This window comes from Diabrotica virgifera, chromosome 5 (assembly GCF_917563875.1).
Source record: "Diabrotica virgifera virgifera chromosome 5, PGI_DIABVI_V3a".
Taxonomy (NCBI): domain Eukaryota; kingdom Metazoa; phylum Arthropoda; class Insecta; order Coleoptera; family Chrysomelidae; genus Diabrotica; species Diabrotica virgifera.
In genome coordinates, this window is record NC_065447.1 from 90,178,494 (window position 1) to 90,198,788 (window position 20,295).

The 20,295-nt window shown below is 31.0% G+C and overlaps 1 protein-coding gene across 1 annotated transcript in view; it reads right to left on the reverse strand.

The window, feature by feature from the left end:
• LOC126884288 (prostaglandin reductase 1-like) overlaps positions 1–20,295 on the reverse strand; it is an 84,682-nt gene that overhangs the window by 21,581 nt on the left and 42,806 nt on the right. Inside the window, exons 4-5 of the mRNA XM_050650222.1 lie at positions 8,712–8,985; positions 1,582–1,687 (exon numbers count right to left, since the gene is read on the reverse strand). Coding sequence (XP_050506179.1) covers positions 1,582–1,687; positions 8,712–8,985 — 380 coding nt within the window. The remainder of the gene's footprint in view (positions 1–1,581; positions 1,688–8,711; positions 8,986–20,295) is intronic.

The following is a 20,295-nucleotide window of genomic DNA, read 5'->3' on the forward strand; positions in this document are numbered from 1 at the left end:
TTTGTTTGGTTTAGTTTGTTTTACCAAAGTCATCGGGAACAAACTGATAAATTGTTATTTTGTAAAGATAATAATTTTAAGTGGTATAAATTTCATTCGGACATCTGTGTCCACAGGTTTTTTAGATTCGATAGTTTTCAGAGTATTAATTTGATAAATAAAAGACAATCCTGTATTTTTATTTTAATAGTTTGCTTTATTTCTTTTCCCTATTTTATCCCGATTAGGATCAACTCAGAGATACTGAACCCACGAGAGAAGATAAATATAACGTAAGATAATTTGTTTTTTTTTATATATTAAAAGGCACCCTGAGATTTTTTATTCAATTTTGATATATGATTTGCGACAATTAAATGATTAATTAAATAAATAATAATCAATATAAAATTGATAAGAAGCAGATCACAACAATATGTTGATAGATTTCCGTAGTTTTTCAGTAGGTCAGTAATTGGAGTTAAAATCAGTAGCTCTACTGAAAAAACTCTACTGAAAAAACCCTGAACATGATAAGCATTAACTCTTTAAACTCCTCCCATTTTTGTGGCGTGAGACTTGTGTTGTCTGAAATGAAAACGTAATTTTAAAGGTATTTTAACGTCATTAATCTTACGTATTTAAAATCACCTACAAAAGACGTTTATACGACGTAATGTTGAAGCACGTGTATATATTCAACCAAAAACTGACGTTTGCTCGACGTTATTGACGTCATTTGGTTACCTGGGTTATAGTTATTGACTGATTTTGAATGACTTTAACATAAAACTTCAAGCGACGTGTTCCACCCTGGGCACCTTGTACCTTGGACACCATTGCCGACATGAAATCCGTGTTCAGCCGCCCCCAAAACCATCGAGTATAAAAATTGAACTTGAAAGAATTGTTGGTACTACTGAGAGGTTTGGGCTGGAGGGAACTGGTTGAATATGCAAGGGATTCATGGAAGTACAGATAAAATCTAGTGTTGGAATATAACTATTGGCCTAATGACATTTTCTTTTTCTTCTTCTTCTTCGTATATTGTGCCTCTTTACCAGTTCTTAACCGATTTTGAGCATGTATTCATCACATTATAATAGGTATAATAGGTAAAATTTAATCTATATTTTGTTTACTGCAGTTAATACTTATCAATTTAATTAGTGACCTTTTCTTCGTTATTAAATCTTAATTAATATTTAATTGAATTATGTTATATATTTATTTTAGTACCTAATACTATATAAAATTTCATTATGTATTTTGGTGCCTGGTATAAGCTTATCCCAGCTAGGGAATTTCACTGGAAACTATAGTTATCATTTTTTTTCATATTCATTAGTTATATTTTTTGTTAGTTATTGATAATTTTATTGCTATTTATAGAAAAAAATTTTGATTTTTATTTTGGTCAACCGACCAATGGTCAGGGGAAATGTTTTATTAGGAGTGCTATTACTTTAAGCATTACTGTATTTAAAAGCAATAAATATTTCCCGAATCTAATAAATCAATTAAACAGTGATTCCTATTTCGCATATTATTTATAAAAAATAAAAAATGAAGAGTAAAAATAAATTAAATTATTAAATTTACCAAGTGATCTTGTAGTATCGTTGTAGCTAGAAATTGACCCACATACTGAGATTCTACCATACGAATTCATTTGATGTATTACTTCTGAACTAATTTCTCTACCAACCTAAAATATTATTGTATTTTTATTAAACAGAGATGAAAAATTCTAAAACTAGATGTTAGACTGTACAGTTGGTGTATTGAATGGCTCGCTCTTTGATATTAGAGACTTAGGTTGATTTATAGATTGTTTGATTATTTTTATCCTGATGATCCAAATTTATGAATATGGTTTTTAAGAAGATATAACTTCTTCCTTTTACAAAAGTTATTATAATTATTTATTTTGCTCAACAGGCCATGTAGGCCCTGGGCGTGAAATACACAATTACTTTTATTATTTTTTTTACTATATACAATATACAATATTAATTTGTCTATTAAAAATAAATTATATTTATAAATATATACATATACAGGGTGTTTCATTAATAATTGTCCATATAGTAACTGGAGAAACCTGATCACAAAATACGAAGATTTAACCGAAAACACTTAAATAAAATGTGGTTCCTTACTGAGTTACAGGGTGTTTAATCTAAAAATTTAAAAATTATTTTTGCTCAGAATTTTAAAACTATTCGACGTATCCTTTTCATACTTGGCAGAAAGTGCAACTACTAGACACTCTATGAAATTATGATAAACAAACGTTTCTAACTACTACCAGAGGTGTACGACAGGGGATGGTGAATGGTTGGCCCTTCTCAAATTCTACGCCACTGGAGAAATTACTATTTTATTGCCATTTTTAGATTCTACAATACTTTCTACGTAAATAATGTACTCTTCATTGGTAACGATAAAGTCATTAGTTTTCGAGATATTTGAAGTTAAATATGAAACGGCACAGTTATTTTGATTAATTTATGATATGATTCATATGATTAAAATATAAAAATTATTTGTACCCAGAACTTTAAAACTATTTGGCATATCCTTCTCATACTTGTCAGAAAGTGTAGATACTGTACACCCTACTAAATTAAGATAAATAAACGTTTCTAGCTACTACCAGAGGCGTACGACAGGGGATAGTGGCTGGTTGACACTTCCCAAATTCTACGCCACTGACGAAATTGTTACTTTAGTGTAATTTTTTGATTTTGCAATAGTTTTTATGTAAATAATGTACTCTTCAGTCGTAACGATAAAATGATTAGTTTTCGAGATATTTGAAATTAAAAATAAAGCGACACAATACACTGATCAAAATAACCGTGTCATTTCATTTATAACTTCAAATATCTCGAAAACTAATGACTTTATCGTTACGAATGAAGAGTACATTATTTTCCTGGCAAGTATTGGAGAATCCAAAAATTGAACTAAAATAGCAATTTTGCCAGTGGCGTAGAATTTGGAAAGGGTCAACCATTCAATTTCAAAACGTTTGTTTAACATAATTTAGTAGATTGTATAGTACGTATACTTCCTTCCAAGTATGAAAAGGATACGTCGAATAGTTTTAAATTGCTGAGCAAAAATAATTTTTAAATTTTTAGGTAAAACACCCTGTAGCTCAGTAAGAAACCACATTTTATTTAAGTGTTTTAGGTTAAATCTTCGTATTTTGTGCTAAAGTTTCTCCAGTTACTATATGGACAATTATTAATGAAACACCCTGTATAGCTCTCATCTTATAGTTCATGGCACATTCTTGTGTTACAATTTATCTTGCGCTCTTCTTACCACTTCTCTCCATTCTCTTCTGTCTAATACCTTGTTTCTCCAGTTATATATTTTTAATTCACGTAAATCTGCTTGGACGCTGTCAAACCATCTTTTACGGGGTGGTCCTTTCCTTTTTTACTGACTGGTTTCCTGTTCAATGTCATCCTGGTCATTCTGTGATTTTCCAAACTTTGCACATGTCCCAGCCATCTCATTCTATGCGCCTTTATTATTGCCGTGAATTTTGGTTCCGTATACAGCTCTTCCAACTCTTTATCTGTCCTTATTCTCCATCCCATTTGTGTATTTAAGTATGCCTCCGTAAATTGATCGGAGAATTTTCCTCTCCCAGCTTTCTTCATCTGCCTTTCTCAAAACCCATAATTCAGCTCCATATACAACTGTAGCTCTAATCACTGTCTTGTAAATTCTTTCTTTTGTATTTCTTGAAACAAACTTAGACTTCATTAGGGATTTCAGCATTCCTTATTTGTGGTTGCCTTTTGTAATTCTGGATTCTATTTCTTTATCTTCATGTCCATTTTCCTTTACTTTCACACCAAGTTACCCAAGTAGCACCGAACGGGTTTATTAAGTCTTTTAAGGATGCTTTAAAACTGTAGAATAAAACTAAAATTAAAACCATTTGGTTTTTAAGTAAACCTTAAGGTTGCAATGAAACCGCTTTCAGCATAAAAGGGCCCACTCTGAAAGAGGTCAATAAAACCAAAAATAAAAACCTTTTTAAAACTTTGTTTTCTTAAGCAACTGGTTTTAACGCTGCTGTGAAGGTGCTTTTAAAACCATGTTAAAAGACAAGTGCAGAGAGTTTGATAGCAAACTTAAAAAGGTTTTTAAATGGAGACTTTCAAAGTCAATTTACCATATTAAATGATTCTTTAAACCCATATATTCCATATAGGCCAACACATTTTTACATGTGTTATGATAGGTAGATACGTATTTGTAACCATAAAATAATAAAAAGTAATTGGTTATTTCTGACTTTCAAGGTAGAAAAACACTTGCGCACCCAACTTTATTGATAATGTTAAAAAAAAAAACAGGTCTAAATAACTCACGCCCCCTAAAATTTTTGACTTTTGGCGATTAAAAAATAAAATAAATTAAATCCGAAAAATATTAATTTGTTTATAATTTTTATGTAAGCCTTATATTGTAATCTATCATGGCTTTCAGCATCTACAGAAAGCAATATGGCCGAAATCCAAAAAAACTATTTCGGCTATCGACAAAGAATTGTTAAGATCAAATGGTTTTATTTTATACCTTTCCAAGAGTATGTATATATCCTACATAAAAGCAAGGTTACTTTGGAATTAAAACCGTTTAGTTTTAATGCTGATGTCAATAATTCCACTCGGTTTTAATGTGAATCTAACCTAAAATCGAGGTGTCGTAGTGCTGTGTGTGTTGTATTTTTCTTTTAAAATGACCAGTTCGTTTATATTTTAAGTACTTGCGACTTATTTCTTCCATACTAACTGTACATCCACTTCTGTTTCGCTCTAAAACAAATAGCCGACCATTTTGGATATGAAAGAAGAGGGGACGACTTTAGTTTTATTGTTTCTAACAAGAAGCATAGTTTAGTATTTACGGTAACCAAATTGATTCAGTTAAGTGCGTTTGGTTTTATTATAGCCTACTAATTGCTTTTATTAAAGCAACTTTAAAGAAAACTAAAAAAATATTTTTAAGGCATATGTTTTACTGACATAATAGTCTTGAGATCAAGTAGTTTTAATAATAGGTTTTATTAGTCATATTAGGAGAATCTTTAAAACTGCAATAAAACTAAAAGTTAACAAACTAGTATCTAATAAAACCAAACAGTCCGGAAGTTTTTCATAAAACTGATTAGTTTTAAAGTGAACTGAGAATAAACCATTTTAAAATTACAATAAGAAAATTATCTATTAAAATTAATTAGTCTTATTTGATACTCTTATTATATACCTACTTTAAAACTAGCGACAAATGCTTAACAGTTTTAAAGTTCTGGCAGTATATCTACAAGGTAACTTTAAAACCATTATCTTTTTATTTACCACAATAAAACCTTTATAAACCTTAAATAAAACTAAAATGTGTTTATTGTGCTACTTGGGTTGGTAAACTCTTTCACTCTGTCAAAACTGTATAAGTAATATTTCTCCCCTTGTATTTTAATAAAGTCTTCAATGTCTTGCTGTGTATCCCCCATTACCATGTACTTAGTTTTCTTTTCATTTATCTTTAGGCCAAACCTATTTGCTTCCTTTTCTATCTTTTTCACAATTCTTTTCAATTTTTTCTTTGATTTTGCTAATATTGTTAGATCATCCTCGAAAGCTATACATTGACGTTCATTTTTAAATATGGGTTCTTCCATTTCTATGCTGCAATTACCCATTATTACTTCAAGAACAAGATTGAATAACGTCACCTTGCCTGAGTCCTTGTTAGATTTCGAAGTCCTCTGAGACGTCTTTCCACACTACTTCACTATTCCTTTTTGTCAACGTCATTTCAATCAAGCTTATTAATTTTTTGGGAATTTTTAATTCTTTAAGAGCACGGTACATTTATTTTCTATTTATACTATCATACGCCTGCTTGAAATCTATGAACAGCGCATACAGGGTAGTTGTTTACTCATAGCAATTTGCTTTTAATTCTTTTAGCGTGAAAATCTGGTCTGTTACCGAACGGTTGGGTCGAAAGCCTGCCTGGTACTCCCCCACAGCATCCTCCATGAATTCGTTCAGCCTTCCACGTAGCATTGTGCTAATATCTTATACCCTGTCTCTAGGACTGCTACTCCCCTATAATTTTCACATGTTTGTTTATCTCCTTTTTTATATATGGGGCAGATTCTAGCCAGCCTCCAGTAATTTGGTATTTTTTCCTCTTCCAATATCTTTTTCACCAGTCCATATAGTTGCTCGTAAAGTTGTTCACCCCTGCCTTTAACATTTCAACTGTTATTTCTGTTGCTCCTGGACTTTTGTTGTTTTTAAGTTGGCTGATTATATTCATTACCTCTTGTTTTGTTGGCGTCTCCACTATCGTATCGTTTTCATCCATGTTCTGTATTATGTCCATCTCCTCATCTTCAACATTATTTAATAGCTCTTCGAAATAATTTTTCCACCTTTCTAGCACCTGCGCTGTTTCATTAGGTTTGTTCGTAGAACGATCAGCAACCGTTGCCAACCATCAGACGCATGCGCGTTCGTAGTCTACGAACGCTAACTGTTAACTGCGCAACGCTAACTGTTCACTGCGCATGCGTTTGATGGTTGGCAACGGTTGCTGATCGATTGGATCGTACTGCGAACAAACCTATTTATTAGTAATCCTTCTTCATTCTTAATATAGATGCTTCGGCTTTGATATCTTTTGTCCATTCTTTTAACCTCTTGGTTTAAATTTTTCGTTTTAGTTTGAAATTTTTCTTCAATTTTGTTTAGCTTATTTTATTTGGATATTCTCTTCTTTCTCCTACATTGTCTTTTTATTTCCTTTCTTGCGCCCCTATACACATTTCCGTTATTCCCTATTTTTTAATAACATTATTTGTCTAGCTCTCCTCACTGCTTCCGCTGCTTTTTCATATTCTTCATCATACCAGTAATTTACTTTGCCTTTTATCACTGTACTGTTTAGAACTGCCTCATTTGCCTTCCTTATTGATGCTTTTATTTTCTCCCATCTTTCTTCGATTTCCATGTCTTGTGCGCATGTTGCCAGTTCTATTTCTATTTTTTCTTTATATTTATTTTTTACTTCTTCACTTTTCAATAGGGTCGAATTGTATTTTCTCTTACCTGCCGTTCTTTTCCTTAATTATACTTCTAGAATTATAATTTGTAGTAATATTTTTAATAGTTGCTCATAGTTTATCCCATATTATTTATTAGGTATGTGGAGATTAGACGAGGTATGCGATAGGGGTGTGTCCTATGACACACACAAAAAGAATGTGTGTGTACTTTGTACGCACCTAAGAAGTTATAATTCTATTATATGATTTCTTAAAAATAAATATACTTCAAACAGTTTGTTTTAATTTTTTTAAACATCAAACTAATTTTGTGCTTACCGCTTTTAAAAAAATAAAAAAAAGTATAGGATTGCTCCGAATTCGAACTCAAGACCTCTCGATCTCTGGCCGAATGCTATACCAAATACGCTCCGAGGACTGTGTCTGTATCGGTTCGGACGTACCTAATGACAATTCACGGTAACAAACAGACAAGGTGAAGTATAATAAATATGTAATAAAATATTTTAATAATACTCATCTTACTCCTGAGGAAGACAAATCCAAAGACACAAAAATTATAATAAATATATTTACTAAAAACACTAATACATTCTTTTCACACCTTTTCTTGCACTGATATATTTATATACTTCGTCTAATTTACTAACCATTGCACGTCATCCGCGTCATAGCCTGTGACGTCGCATGATACCAACACGAAATATTTGGCAGTAGGTGTGTTCTTTTTTAGAATCATTTTGCCGAGTACACTGGAATTACAGCCATTAGACATATTTTATTATATAGGCGTAGAAATAATATTTGAAGATTTCTATTAATGTTAACCTAAAGAAATACACAATAATAAGTTTCATTTAATTTGTATAAATGGATTATAAAGCGTTTTGTTGAAGCACATTTGTTCGGAACACACTGTAACTGTAATCGAACGAAGGTGACATTTTAGAATAAATTGGTAACATTTATTTGACAGTTGCGGTGATGACACTTCATATTTGTTTAGATTCTTTAAGTATCTGTTGTATTATATTTACTCTTTTTATTATTTACTTTACTATAAAAAGATCCTCTACTATAAAAATATAAATTTCACCTAATTTTATCACGACTTGGAAAAATTGAGGTATCCGACAACTTTTTTAGTTGTTATTGTAGACATATACAAAGAAACCTGCCGGCTTCATGCCAAGAATTCGGAGCCGTTTTTTAATAATTATTAACAATGCAGTGCAAAAACGCTTGCAATGTAAATCTTAAATGATTATAACTTAATTCTTGTTCTCTATTTCTTAAGTTTTTATTTATTTACATTGAATATTAATTTGATTTGTTGTATAATCCACGTTTACAACTATTATGTGATCTATTTGACTTAAAATGGATTCAGGATTTTTTTATACTTTGGCAACTATGTCTTATGTACATAACTTGAAAGATTTAGAAATTAACGCCATACTGTCTGTGTGCGCATGTGCGCAGTATTATGAAATTTTACTCTCAGTCGCGCCTTAAGAAGGATAACTTCAAAAATTACCTAAGAAACAAATGATTTGTGATTTTTTCAACTAACCTTGTAGTCAATAATTAATAAGTACACACCCAGGTGCATGATAATACTTACATTGTCAAAATAACAGTCAATGCCCTTTGGAGCAGCTTTCTTCAATTCCTCCGGTATGTTGGCGGTTTTATAATTGATGAAATGGTCGAATCCAAGTTCTTCTGTCAACCATTTTCCTTTTTCATCTGACCCTGCAATTCCTATAACTGTGCATCCTTTAATTTTTGCAATTTGTCCGACATGGCTGCCAACAGCTCCCGCAGCACCGGAAACGACAACGGTTTCACCCTCTTTTGGTTGACACAATTCAAGTAAACCAAAATATGACGAGTTTCTAAAAACAAAAATAGTTTTAATCAGTACCAATATAACTAGCACTTAGTAATAGTTGTAAATAAAAAAAAATGAATTAAGTAAAAATTAATTTATGTCAACAGCCCACCACCGATCACAGTTGTTGTTTTGTATCTTATATTTTGTCTTAATATTTTCTTATATCCATTAGTAATAATAATTGTCCTTCACATTACATTTAGAACATTTGTACTTTGGTAATGGTGTTTTCGGGCCGCTGATCACAGTTTAAAGAAGCAGGAGAAAAAAAAGAAGATTATCAAGCTTCTTGACATGTGACGTGCGCGCATCACTGGTTTTTTTTCTGTGCGTGACTGACCACAAGTAATTCCAAATAGTTTTATAAAAATTATTAGAAAGTGTTTAAAATACCAAAAAAGGCATCAGAGAATAATTATGTATCCCGAAAGAGACGGAAATATGAAAAGTTGCAACAGAAACTGATAAAGTTAAGGTATTTATATGATATTGTTGGGTTTTATCCAAAAAGACCAAGGTGTTTATAAGATATTTTTGAATTATTTTATGTTAGATAAATTAAATTATGTGTGAATAGATCGAACTATAAATATTTAGTATTTACGAAATGACAATTTTAATCAAATTCAAAAGTGGAGTCCTTTTTTGTTGTTATCAATATATTTCTCTGTTGTCATAGTTACATCTCGCCACCTTTCCTATTTTCGAAATACTCAAAACACAACAGAGATGTAACAGGCGCTATCTTGCCACACTGCACTGGTTTTCCTATTAATGTTTATTTTGTATCAAAATGTCCGACAGACATGATATTATGCAATAATTTATATTATATGTGTCAATAAGGGTACCTTAGGGTAGCCCAAAGTAATGCAGACTAAATTATTAGGGGCTTAACAGCAAAAGTAGAGCAGGGAGTACTTTTTAGTAGCCCAAAAAGTCTTTATCATTATTTGACCTGCTTCTATTTCTCCGAGGTTCTCTATAGTAGCCCAAAAGTTTAAATAGAATAAAATAAAGGGTTTAACAATAAAATTAGAGCATGGGGTGCTTTTAAGTAGCCCAAAAAATTTTTGTGATTATTTGACTTGCTTCTATTTTTCAGAGGTACTCTACAGTGGTCCAGAAGTAACAAGCAAGTTTACTTGCACTAAATCATTTGTTTGGTTTTGTCTTCAAACAATAAAACTAGAGCAGAGGTACTTTTTAGTAGCCTAGACAATCTTTATGATCATTTGATCTACTTCTATTTCTCAGAGGTACTTTACAGTAGCCCAGAAGTTTAGAATACAATAGAGTTATATTTATTTTACGACTTTTGTAAATTCTACTTCGATTTAAGGTTACAAGCAAGTTTAATTACACTAAGTTTTTTGTTTGGTTTGTCTTCAAACAATAAAACTACAGCAGAGGGTAATTTTTACTAGCCCAGACAATCTTTATGATTATTTAATCTGCTTCTATTTCTCCGAGGTACTTTAATGTAACCCAGAAGTTTAGAATACAATAAAATATATTTATTTAACTACTTTTTGCACATTTTGCCTTAATTTCATATTACGAGGGTAGTAAGTTTACTAATTACACTACATTTTTTTTGGTTTGTCCTCAAACTATAACACTAGAAGAGGGTCCTTTTTAGTAGCCCAGAAAATCTTTATTTTGAGCTGCTCCTATTTCACAGAGTTACTTATAGTAGCCCAGAAGTTTAGAATAGAATAGAATATATTTAACTACTTTTTGCACATTCTACCTTGATTTTTATCATCTACCTTGATATTACAAAGTTAGTAAGTGTACTTAAAATAAATTTTTGTTTGGTTTGGTCAAAAATATTAAACAAAGATACAAAATCATCCGAGGCTACAAAAATTACCATCAAGCTGAAAATTGGCAGGATTGTTAAAAAAAACCATCATAAATGAAATCTAAAAAGTCCTCATAAATCCGACCCGTGCTAAAAATTTTACGCGGGGTCAAAGGGCACCAAATATGGTTTTTAGCGATTTTCAGCGAAACGGTAAGTTTTATCGTAAAATTAGTTCTAACAAAAAATGTAGACTAGATAAGTGTCTATAAAAAATGCCTTATTACTTTTTTGCTGAGAGCCACCGTTTTTGAGATGTAACGATTCAAAAAGTGGTAATCGTCATAATATGCGCACACGTTCCCACACCACTTTTGAGGTAGTGTACTTAGCGCGTTTTTTTAACGTGGTTTCCCCAGTAGGCATATTCCACGGATCTGTTATGATTCTGTTTAATTTAAAGCTACTTAATTATTGATATTGGCAAGGGTTAAAAATGATAAAAGTTATATAAAGCGGTATAAATTAAAAAAAAGGGAAATTTATCAAACTGGTTCATAATTTTCTAATACTTTTGCTTCCCTTCTTCTTCTTTTCATTGTTCTTCTTCCTCTTCTTCATCTTCTAGTTCTTCTTCTTCTTGTTCTTCTTCTTCTTCTTCTTGTTCATCCTGGGTGCAAGTAAATTGTCCCAATAATGACACATCGCATGGCTCCTCGATAGAAATCCACGACCGGTTTTGACAATTAGTGCATGCTACCGAAAAAAACAGTCCAACTTTTTTGCAACCACATTTAGCGGTACATCCCTTTTTACAATTGCAAAAAATTGTGTTCAGGAGTTTTACCGGCGCAGGGGGGAGTAAAGCTTGAATTTGTTCTAATGAACTGTCGACTAATTTCCATCCCCAGTCTTTTGGATCTAGCTGATAACCAAGTCACACTTGAACTTGGTAATATATCCGAAAAAGATGTTGATGAGCAGCCGCTGAGTTTGGAGGAAGACAAGATAACTGCACTTGTTTTTTGTTTCGAGTACTTTTAAAAAAACATGCATATCGAAACTTATCTAAGCAGGTAGTTTTCTTAGACGCTCCATACATAGAGAGAAGAAAGCTAATTCTGTTGGAAATAACTTCTTGTGGAGTTGAATTATTTTTTTTTAAACTTCAGCACATTCAATAAATCTTGTTTTTCACACATTTTAAAAACAGTCGTTTTACCCCTCCTGAAAAATGCAGATGTCGTATCACAGCCAGTTATTGCGTGTAAAAATAGTATGTGATTTTGACATTTTGCAAAAGTAGATAAACTTTTTGATGAATATATTTCCGATTGGTGTTGAGCTTTTCCAGGTTTAAAAAAAGATAGTTTTTTCGATTGGAGTTCTACCAGTGAGTAATACGAGCAAGTCTACATCTTCACATACAACAATAGTTGTATTTGTTAAATTGAATTGCTCTATAGCTGTTTCAATTATCATTACGTCAGCATCATTATTAGCTTGTTTTACCGATATATTTTTAGCAATAAACTTATCTTTCAGCATTGAAATGAACCGAGATTTGTTGTGAGTATTTGCAAGAAATTTCTGTTGAGTGGTAGATACTGTCATAGATTGATAAAATAAAATATTAGAAGATGAAGATGTTGCTGAAGTTCTACGACGTTCTTCTGCAGTTTAAATATTTCTCGTAAAATCATTGTAGCCATCAAATAAAATTGTCTTTCATTATTATGTTCAAACCCTTCTGTGAAAAGGATAGGTAGGGTGATTAGATTACCCGACGAACGTGTTTATTCCGACAAAACCCATCTTTACAAATTGAACTAAGGCGCATAAATAAAAAGAATTATTATAAGTTAATACTTTGTCATATCAATTTACTATTTTTGTTGGTATTAAGCCGTAAAATTCAAATAATTATTATTATTTTCGCGTTACATTCACTTTGTAAAGATTTTTTTGTTGGCATTGTAATATAATACAGCTTATACATTGCATCCCTCGGTAGACCGCAAGCTGTATAGTAGAAACATTATCATATTTATAATCTTATATTATTATGTGTAATATAAGTTAAGTTGACCGATAAAATATTATGTTTACTTGTATTACAGCTTCATTGATGTATATACCTGGTGTACTAATACATATAGGTATTATGACGATTAGAAGTCTTTCAACTCTTTAAATCGTTGTATCTCAAAAACAGTGGCTCTTAGGAAAAAAACTATAAAGATATTTTTTATAGATCATTATCTAACCTACATTTTTTTTAGAACTAATTTTACGATAAAACTTACCGTTTCGCTGAAAATCGCTAAAAACCTTATTTGGTGACCTTTGAGCCCGCGTAAATTTTTTAGCACGGGTCGGATTTATGAGGACTTTTTAGATTTCATTTGTGATGGTATTCTAAACAATCCTGCCAATTTTCAGCTTGATGGTAGTTATTGTAGCCTCACTCCTGTTTTTGAGTCTAACTAGACCGGTCTATTACTAAGTCATTTCTATTACGAAGCCACAAAAAACGACTGTTTATCCAAAGACTGTACCACCCAAGCTGCTGTTTCCACTCAGCATCCATCAATTTCAGAATCTAGCAACTTTAAACAGCAGCGTTTAAACTTCAATCTAACATTGAGCAGACCAAGATTTGGACAAAGTCAGTACTCAAATCACCCTCAACTAGCATCGATATACAAACAATCGAACAGACATCAGTACCAAAACCAAATGAGAACAACCAGGATGTCATACTAAAGGTAAATAAAAAATTAATAGGGTAATATGGCTAACTGTATTAAAACCTGGAAAGAGAATACTTCAAACAAAAAAGTTTTAAGTTGGGTCTAAGGTTTTAATATTTTATTTAAAACAACGCCCTCTGAAGAGAGAGCACCAAATGTTCTCATAGACCCAAACTGGTCGTATGACTTATAAAAAAAATTACTTGAAAAGGGAGCTATTTCTCCTTCTTCACATACAAAGGACAGTTTTTTTTTCGTAGTTTTTTTGCCCAAAAAGGACGGAAATCATGGATTTTGTTTTGAATTTAAAACAAATAAATTGCTTTATAGAAGCCAGCTTTAAGAGAAATTACAGGCAAATGTAAAAACAGAAGAATAAGTAAACTTGTTAATGACAATGGAGAGATAATCGTGGACAAAGAGAGTATCAATAATACCTGGAAAATGACATACGAAATTTATTTTTTGATGAGAGGGAGAACCAGTCCCCAATACCTACGGAAACAGGACCACCTATACTAGTGGCAGAAATAAAAGCAGCCATAATATCACTAAAAGAAGGTAGAGCTCCAGGACTAGACGGAGTACAATCTGAATTTCTTAAACTTCTTGATGATGAATCTTTACGAATACTATGTAAAATCTTCAATAATATATATATATATATATATATATATATATATATATATATATATATATGACACAGGCAATCAACAATAGTGCAGTCACTGAAGGTTTTCACCTCCGATTTCGTTGAACCTCCATCGATTTTTTTGAAAATTGGTCAGTATTTAGAAGATACGTCCAGAAACAAAAGTAACATGGTGCCAACTTGCGCTTTTATGCCACCACTTCTCGAGGGTGAAAACTATTTAATTAAAAATATCCCCAGAAATCGGTAGAGGGACAAATTCTAACTAAAATTTGTTATATAAAGTTATTCAAACAAATCAATAGTTTTTGAGTTATTATGGATCAAAGATTTTGATTTTTCGTGAAAAAATGCATGTTTTCAAGCGGTTCAAAAATGAAACTAATAAAAAATTGAATAAACTCTTATTTGAAAAACCTTTTAATCTTAATTCAAAGTAGGTTATAGGTAATTGAATGTATACTGTTTTTCGGCGAGTACTCAAACCTAGGTATTCAAGCTTACATAACTGAAAAACGATGCATTTTATGAAATATATATATTTAACATCTTTTCAAGCATGCAGAAATACCTATCAAAGAAGCTATAGAAGAAGTCGATATCATCAAAATTAAGCAAGTTATGATGAAAATAAAAGGACCCTTTCGAATTTTTTAGGAAAAAGTGAAAACTAAAACAAACGTGATTTCCACAAAAATTAATATTATAGTAATCCCCATAAAAATTTCTTTATTTTAATAAAAGTAATGACCCTAAAAATTTTGACCGTTATTTTGAAAAAAAAAATAATTTAAAAAATCAAAATTTTTGACTCCAAAAATATTCGATGCACGTAAAAAATTATACAGAATAAAATTCTTTTTAGCGGAGCCTTTACTGTTTTTTTATTTTTGTATGATAAAAAATAACCGAGATAGAAACGTTTAAAGCCTAAATTTTACTGCGTAAACCATGAAACAAGGACCCTATTACCCTTTGTCTTTTAAAAAATAAGGGATTTAGAAGATTAAATTTAATACGGTGTTATATCTCTTACAATTATTATCTTTGAAATGGTTGCCAGATAAACCTGATATCATAAAAATCAACGAAGTTATTGTTACAAAACCAATAGCATTTTTTTGAAAAAATGTTTGTAGCATAGGTCATAGGTTTTGTATGTATACAGGGTGCGGGGAGTCCCATTACACATTTGTAGTGAGTGATAAAAGAATTATTTAGGCAAGATTGTGGCGTAGATAGGATCAGAATTTTAAAAATATTTCCTAATATACAGGGTCACCTGTATTGAAAGGGTGAAACAAACTTATTTTGTTTAATGGAACACCTTGTATATTTTTTCATTTTTGGAGTCTGCTCAAAGTTTTTTTTCTTAAAATAATTGGTTTTGAAATGTTATACAAAACAGTTTAAAATATAATTACCTTTTTTTTTTATTAATTTCATAGCAATATTCACGCTCTTTATAATTGTAGCGATTTGACAACAAAAAATCTATTTATTTTCAAATAAGCCCTTTAAACTAATGAAACACCTTCCCCATCCTTTTTGTCAAATCCTAAAAAGCTATATTTCCAACCGACATTTCCTATTTAAGGAGGATAATGAATACACAAGCGTAAGACCAATAAAAGCCGGTGTACCACAAGGAAGTGTCATGGGACCAATATGCTACTTGCTCTACACTGCTGACCTACCAACAAGTAACAGAACAACGTGTGCAACTTTTGCTGATGACACTGCTGTACTAGCCTCTCACCATGATCCAATCACAGCATCCAGAACCCTTTAAAAATACCTTAATAATATCCAAATATGGCTTAAAAAATGGAAGATAAAGGAGAATGAGAGTAAATCCACCCATGTTACATTCACCATGAAAAAACAAACACGTCCATCTGTAACTTTGAATGAAACACAACTCCCACAAACCGATACTGTAAAGTACCTAGGAATCCACCTTGATAGGAGATTAACTTGGCAAAAGAAAATTGTCACAAATACTCTGGGCTAATTAGTAAAATCCAAAGAAAAGTTATTTACCAGCAATTTTATTGCTGGAATCGAATCTTATTATTGTATGTATTATTAATATAGATATGCAAATTCCGCAGATAGTGTGCTACTTTTTTATAAACAAAATGGCGCCCGAGAATCGTGTTTTTTTTCAATTTTTGCTCTATAACTCCAAAGATTTTAAAGTTAGACGAAAAACACCCAAATAAAAATTCACTGCAATTAAATTCTCCATAGAGACGTCTTTTTTCCGATTTACTTCGACGAAAACTTTCCCCGGAAAAAGCGGGTTTTTCCAACAAAATCTTTAATTTTCAACTAAACTTTTAGATAAGTAGTTGTTAATCAATAATTAAATAACTTGGTAACGTAAAAGCCCTTTTAGTATATATTATAATTCCAGAAGTATATGGAAATTGAATGAACAGTTTAGCAACAATTAAAATGTTAATTAAAAATTTTTCGGTCGCTATAATAACGACAATAATTGCGATGCATAAGAATAACTATGATTTTTTCATAAAAAGACACTATACCTACCTAATGTACTTTACAGAATTGAAATTGAACTATTTAAGCGGCCTCAGGAATATTTTAAAATTATAAACAATTTTTTGGTTTATAAACAAATAGAATATCTCGGGAAATATTAAACTAAATTAAACTGAAAAAGGTATTCGAAAGACAGCGGCAGGACGCTTCTTTTAAAAGAAAAAACGTTTAATTATGACGAGTGGTTCCTGAGATACAACCGGTCAAAGTTGACCAGAATTTACGGCAAAGATATAAACAATAGGATCATAATTTTCAAACCATCACCTTTTTATTTTTGTAATGTTTCTCCACACCAATTTTCATATCTTTAAAATCCTCATAACATATATTATTATAATAAAAACTATCGATAATACGTGTGAAAATTGTCAAAAATAGCAAAATTCCAATCAAAAATTAGGTTGGAGAAAATGTAACCCTCAAAGTTCAAAATCGGTATACGGTAACAAAATGCATTTTCTCGGCTTCCCATGGAGCAATTTCCTTCATTCTTTTTTTGTTCCCTAATAACTCGAGTAGAGCCATCGAACTAACATATTATTAAATGTCAAACTTGCTTTTGTTTTGTTAGAATAGATTAATTTATTTATAAGAACAGAAAATTACATATTTTTTCCAGTTGTAGGCTTTTTTTTAGATAAACTTACTACAAGTGTACCTTTTAAAGTTAAAAACATAAATATTCTCATTTGAAAGCTGTATAATTATTTAAACAATTTTTATTTAAACAAATTAAAATTTTGTGTTATAATAAAAAATTTAATTTATTATAACAAACCAAAAGCAAGTTTGACATTTAATAATGCGTTAGTTCGATGGCTCTACTCGAGTTACTTGGAAACAAAAAAGAATGAAGGAAATTGCTCCGTGGGAAGCCGAGAAAATGCATTTTTTTAACGTATACCGATTTTGAACTTTGAGGGTTACATTTTCTCCAATCTAATTTTTGATTGGAATTTTGCTATTTTTGGCAATTTTCACACGTATTATCGATAGTTTTTATTATAATAATATATGTTATGAGGATTTTAAAGATATGAAAATTGGTGAGGAGAAAGAGGACAAAAATAAAAAGGTGATGGTTTGAAAATTATGATCCTATTGTTTATATCTTTGCCGTAAATTTCGGTCAAATTTGACCGGTTGTATCTCAGGAACCACTCGTCATAATTAAACATTTTTTCTTTTAAAAGAAGCGTCCTGCCGCTGCCTTTCGAATACCGTTTTCACAATTTAATTTAGTTTCATATTTCCCGAGATATTCTATGTTTATAATTTTAAAATATCCCCGAGGCCGCTTAAATAGTCCAATTTCAATTCTGTAAAGTACATTAGATAGGTACAGTGTATTTTTATGAAAAAATCATAGTTATTTTTATGTATCATAATTATTGTCGTTATTATAGCGACCGTAAATTTTTAATTAAAATTTCAATTGTTGCTAAACTGTTAATTAAATTTCCATCGGCTTCTGGAATTATAATTTATACGGAAAGGGCTTTTACGTTACCAAGTTATTTAATTATTAATTAACAACTACTTATCTAAAAGTTTAGTTGAAAATTAAAGATTTTGTTGGAAAAACCCGCTTTTTCCGGGGAAAGTTTTCGTCGAAGTAAATCGGAAAAAACACGTTTCTATGCAAAATTTAATTGCGGTGAATTTTTATTTGAGTGTTTTTGGTCTAAAGTTAAAATCTTTGGAGTTATAGAGCAAAAACTGAAAAAACACGATTTTCGGGTGCCATTTTGTTTATAAAAAAAGTAGCACACTATATTTATAATTTTTAAAACATTAATTGTCATTAATGTCACTGAATGTATTTTTTCATAGCAACGAATACGGGCATCTGACGTAATATACTTGACGACGGGAAATTATCAGTACTAATTGCACAAGAGCTCTAAAATTACTGAATTTTTCCCGAGTGACACTTTGACAGTTTTAATTTCACGAGCCGAAGGCGAGTGAAATTATGTCAAAGTGTCACGAGGACAAAAATAAAACTGTTAAAAACCAAAATTTTATTGTAATTTATTTATGTAAGTACAAATTAGTACAATTAAACACACAGTTGTTATAAATATTTTACGGTTGAAAGTCATCACTTTTATAATTTTTTAAACATTAATTGTCATTAATGTAACTGAATGTATTATTTCATAGCAAAAAGGTCATCTGACGTAATATACTTGACGACGGGAAATTATCAAAAATTATCGATTTAATTTAGATTTCTGTAGCTTTCTATTGGTCAGAATCTCCTATGAATGAAATAATCAGTAGTAATTGCACACGAGCTCTAAAATTCTATATTAATTTTAGAGATCGAGTGCAATTTGTTGCGATTATTTCATGAATAAAACTGTTCAACAACAAAATTTTATTGTAATTTATTTATATAAGTACAAATTAGTACCTACAATTAAACACACAGTTGTTATAAATATTAATTTGACGGTTGAAAGTCATCACTTTTATAATTTTTAAAACATTAATTGTCATTAATGTCACTGAATGTATTGTTTCACAGCAACGAAGGGCATCTGACGTAATATACTTGACGACGGGAAATTATCAAAAATTATTGATTTAATTTAGATTTATGTAGCTTTCTATTGGTCAGAATCTCCTATGAATGAAATAATCAGTAGTAATTGCACAAGCGCTCTAAAATTATTGAATTTTTCCGGAGTGTCACTTTGACAGTTTTAATTTCCGGAGCAGAAGGCGAGTGAAATTATTTCGAAGTGTCACGAGGGCAAAAATTCAATATTAATTTTAGAGATCGAGTGCAATTTGTTGCGATTATTTCATGAATAAAACTGTTTCTAAACCAAAAGGTTATTGTAATTTATTTCGGTGCCGCCCAAAATCCCGACAGCCAAAATCCCAAAAGCCAAAATCCCGACGGCCAAAACACCGACACGCCAGAATCCCGACACGCAACAATCCTCGCATAAGTAAAAAATTCGACTTTTGCTTAATACTTTTGATACAAAATACTTTTGTTTAGTAACAAAAAATAAAAAACAGATGTCCATAAACAAAAAACAAGAAATAAATGTAATTATATGTTAAAAAGAAACTTATCAAACCTGTCGGGATTCTGGCATGTCGAGATTTTGGCCTGTCGGGATTCTGGCGTGTCGGGATTTTGGCCGTCGAGATTTTGGGGTAAACCAAATTTATTTATGTAAGTACAAATTAGTACAATTAAACACACAGTTGTTATAAATATATTACGGTTGAAAGTCATCACTTTTATAATTTGTAAAACATTAATTGTCATTAATGTCACTGAATGTATTTTTTCGTAGCAACGAAGGGCATCTGACGTAATATACTTGACGACGGAAAATTATCAAAAATTATTGATTTAATTTAGATTTCTGTAGCTTTCTATTGGTCAGAATCTCTTATGAATGAAATAATCAATTTAATTTAGATATCTGTAGCTCTCTATTGTTCAGAATCTCCTATGAATGAAATAATCATACAAATCGATGGAGATTGAACGAAATCGGA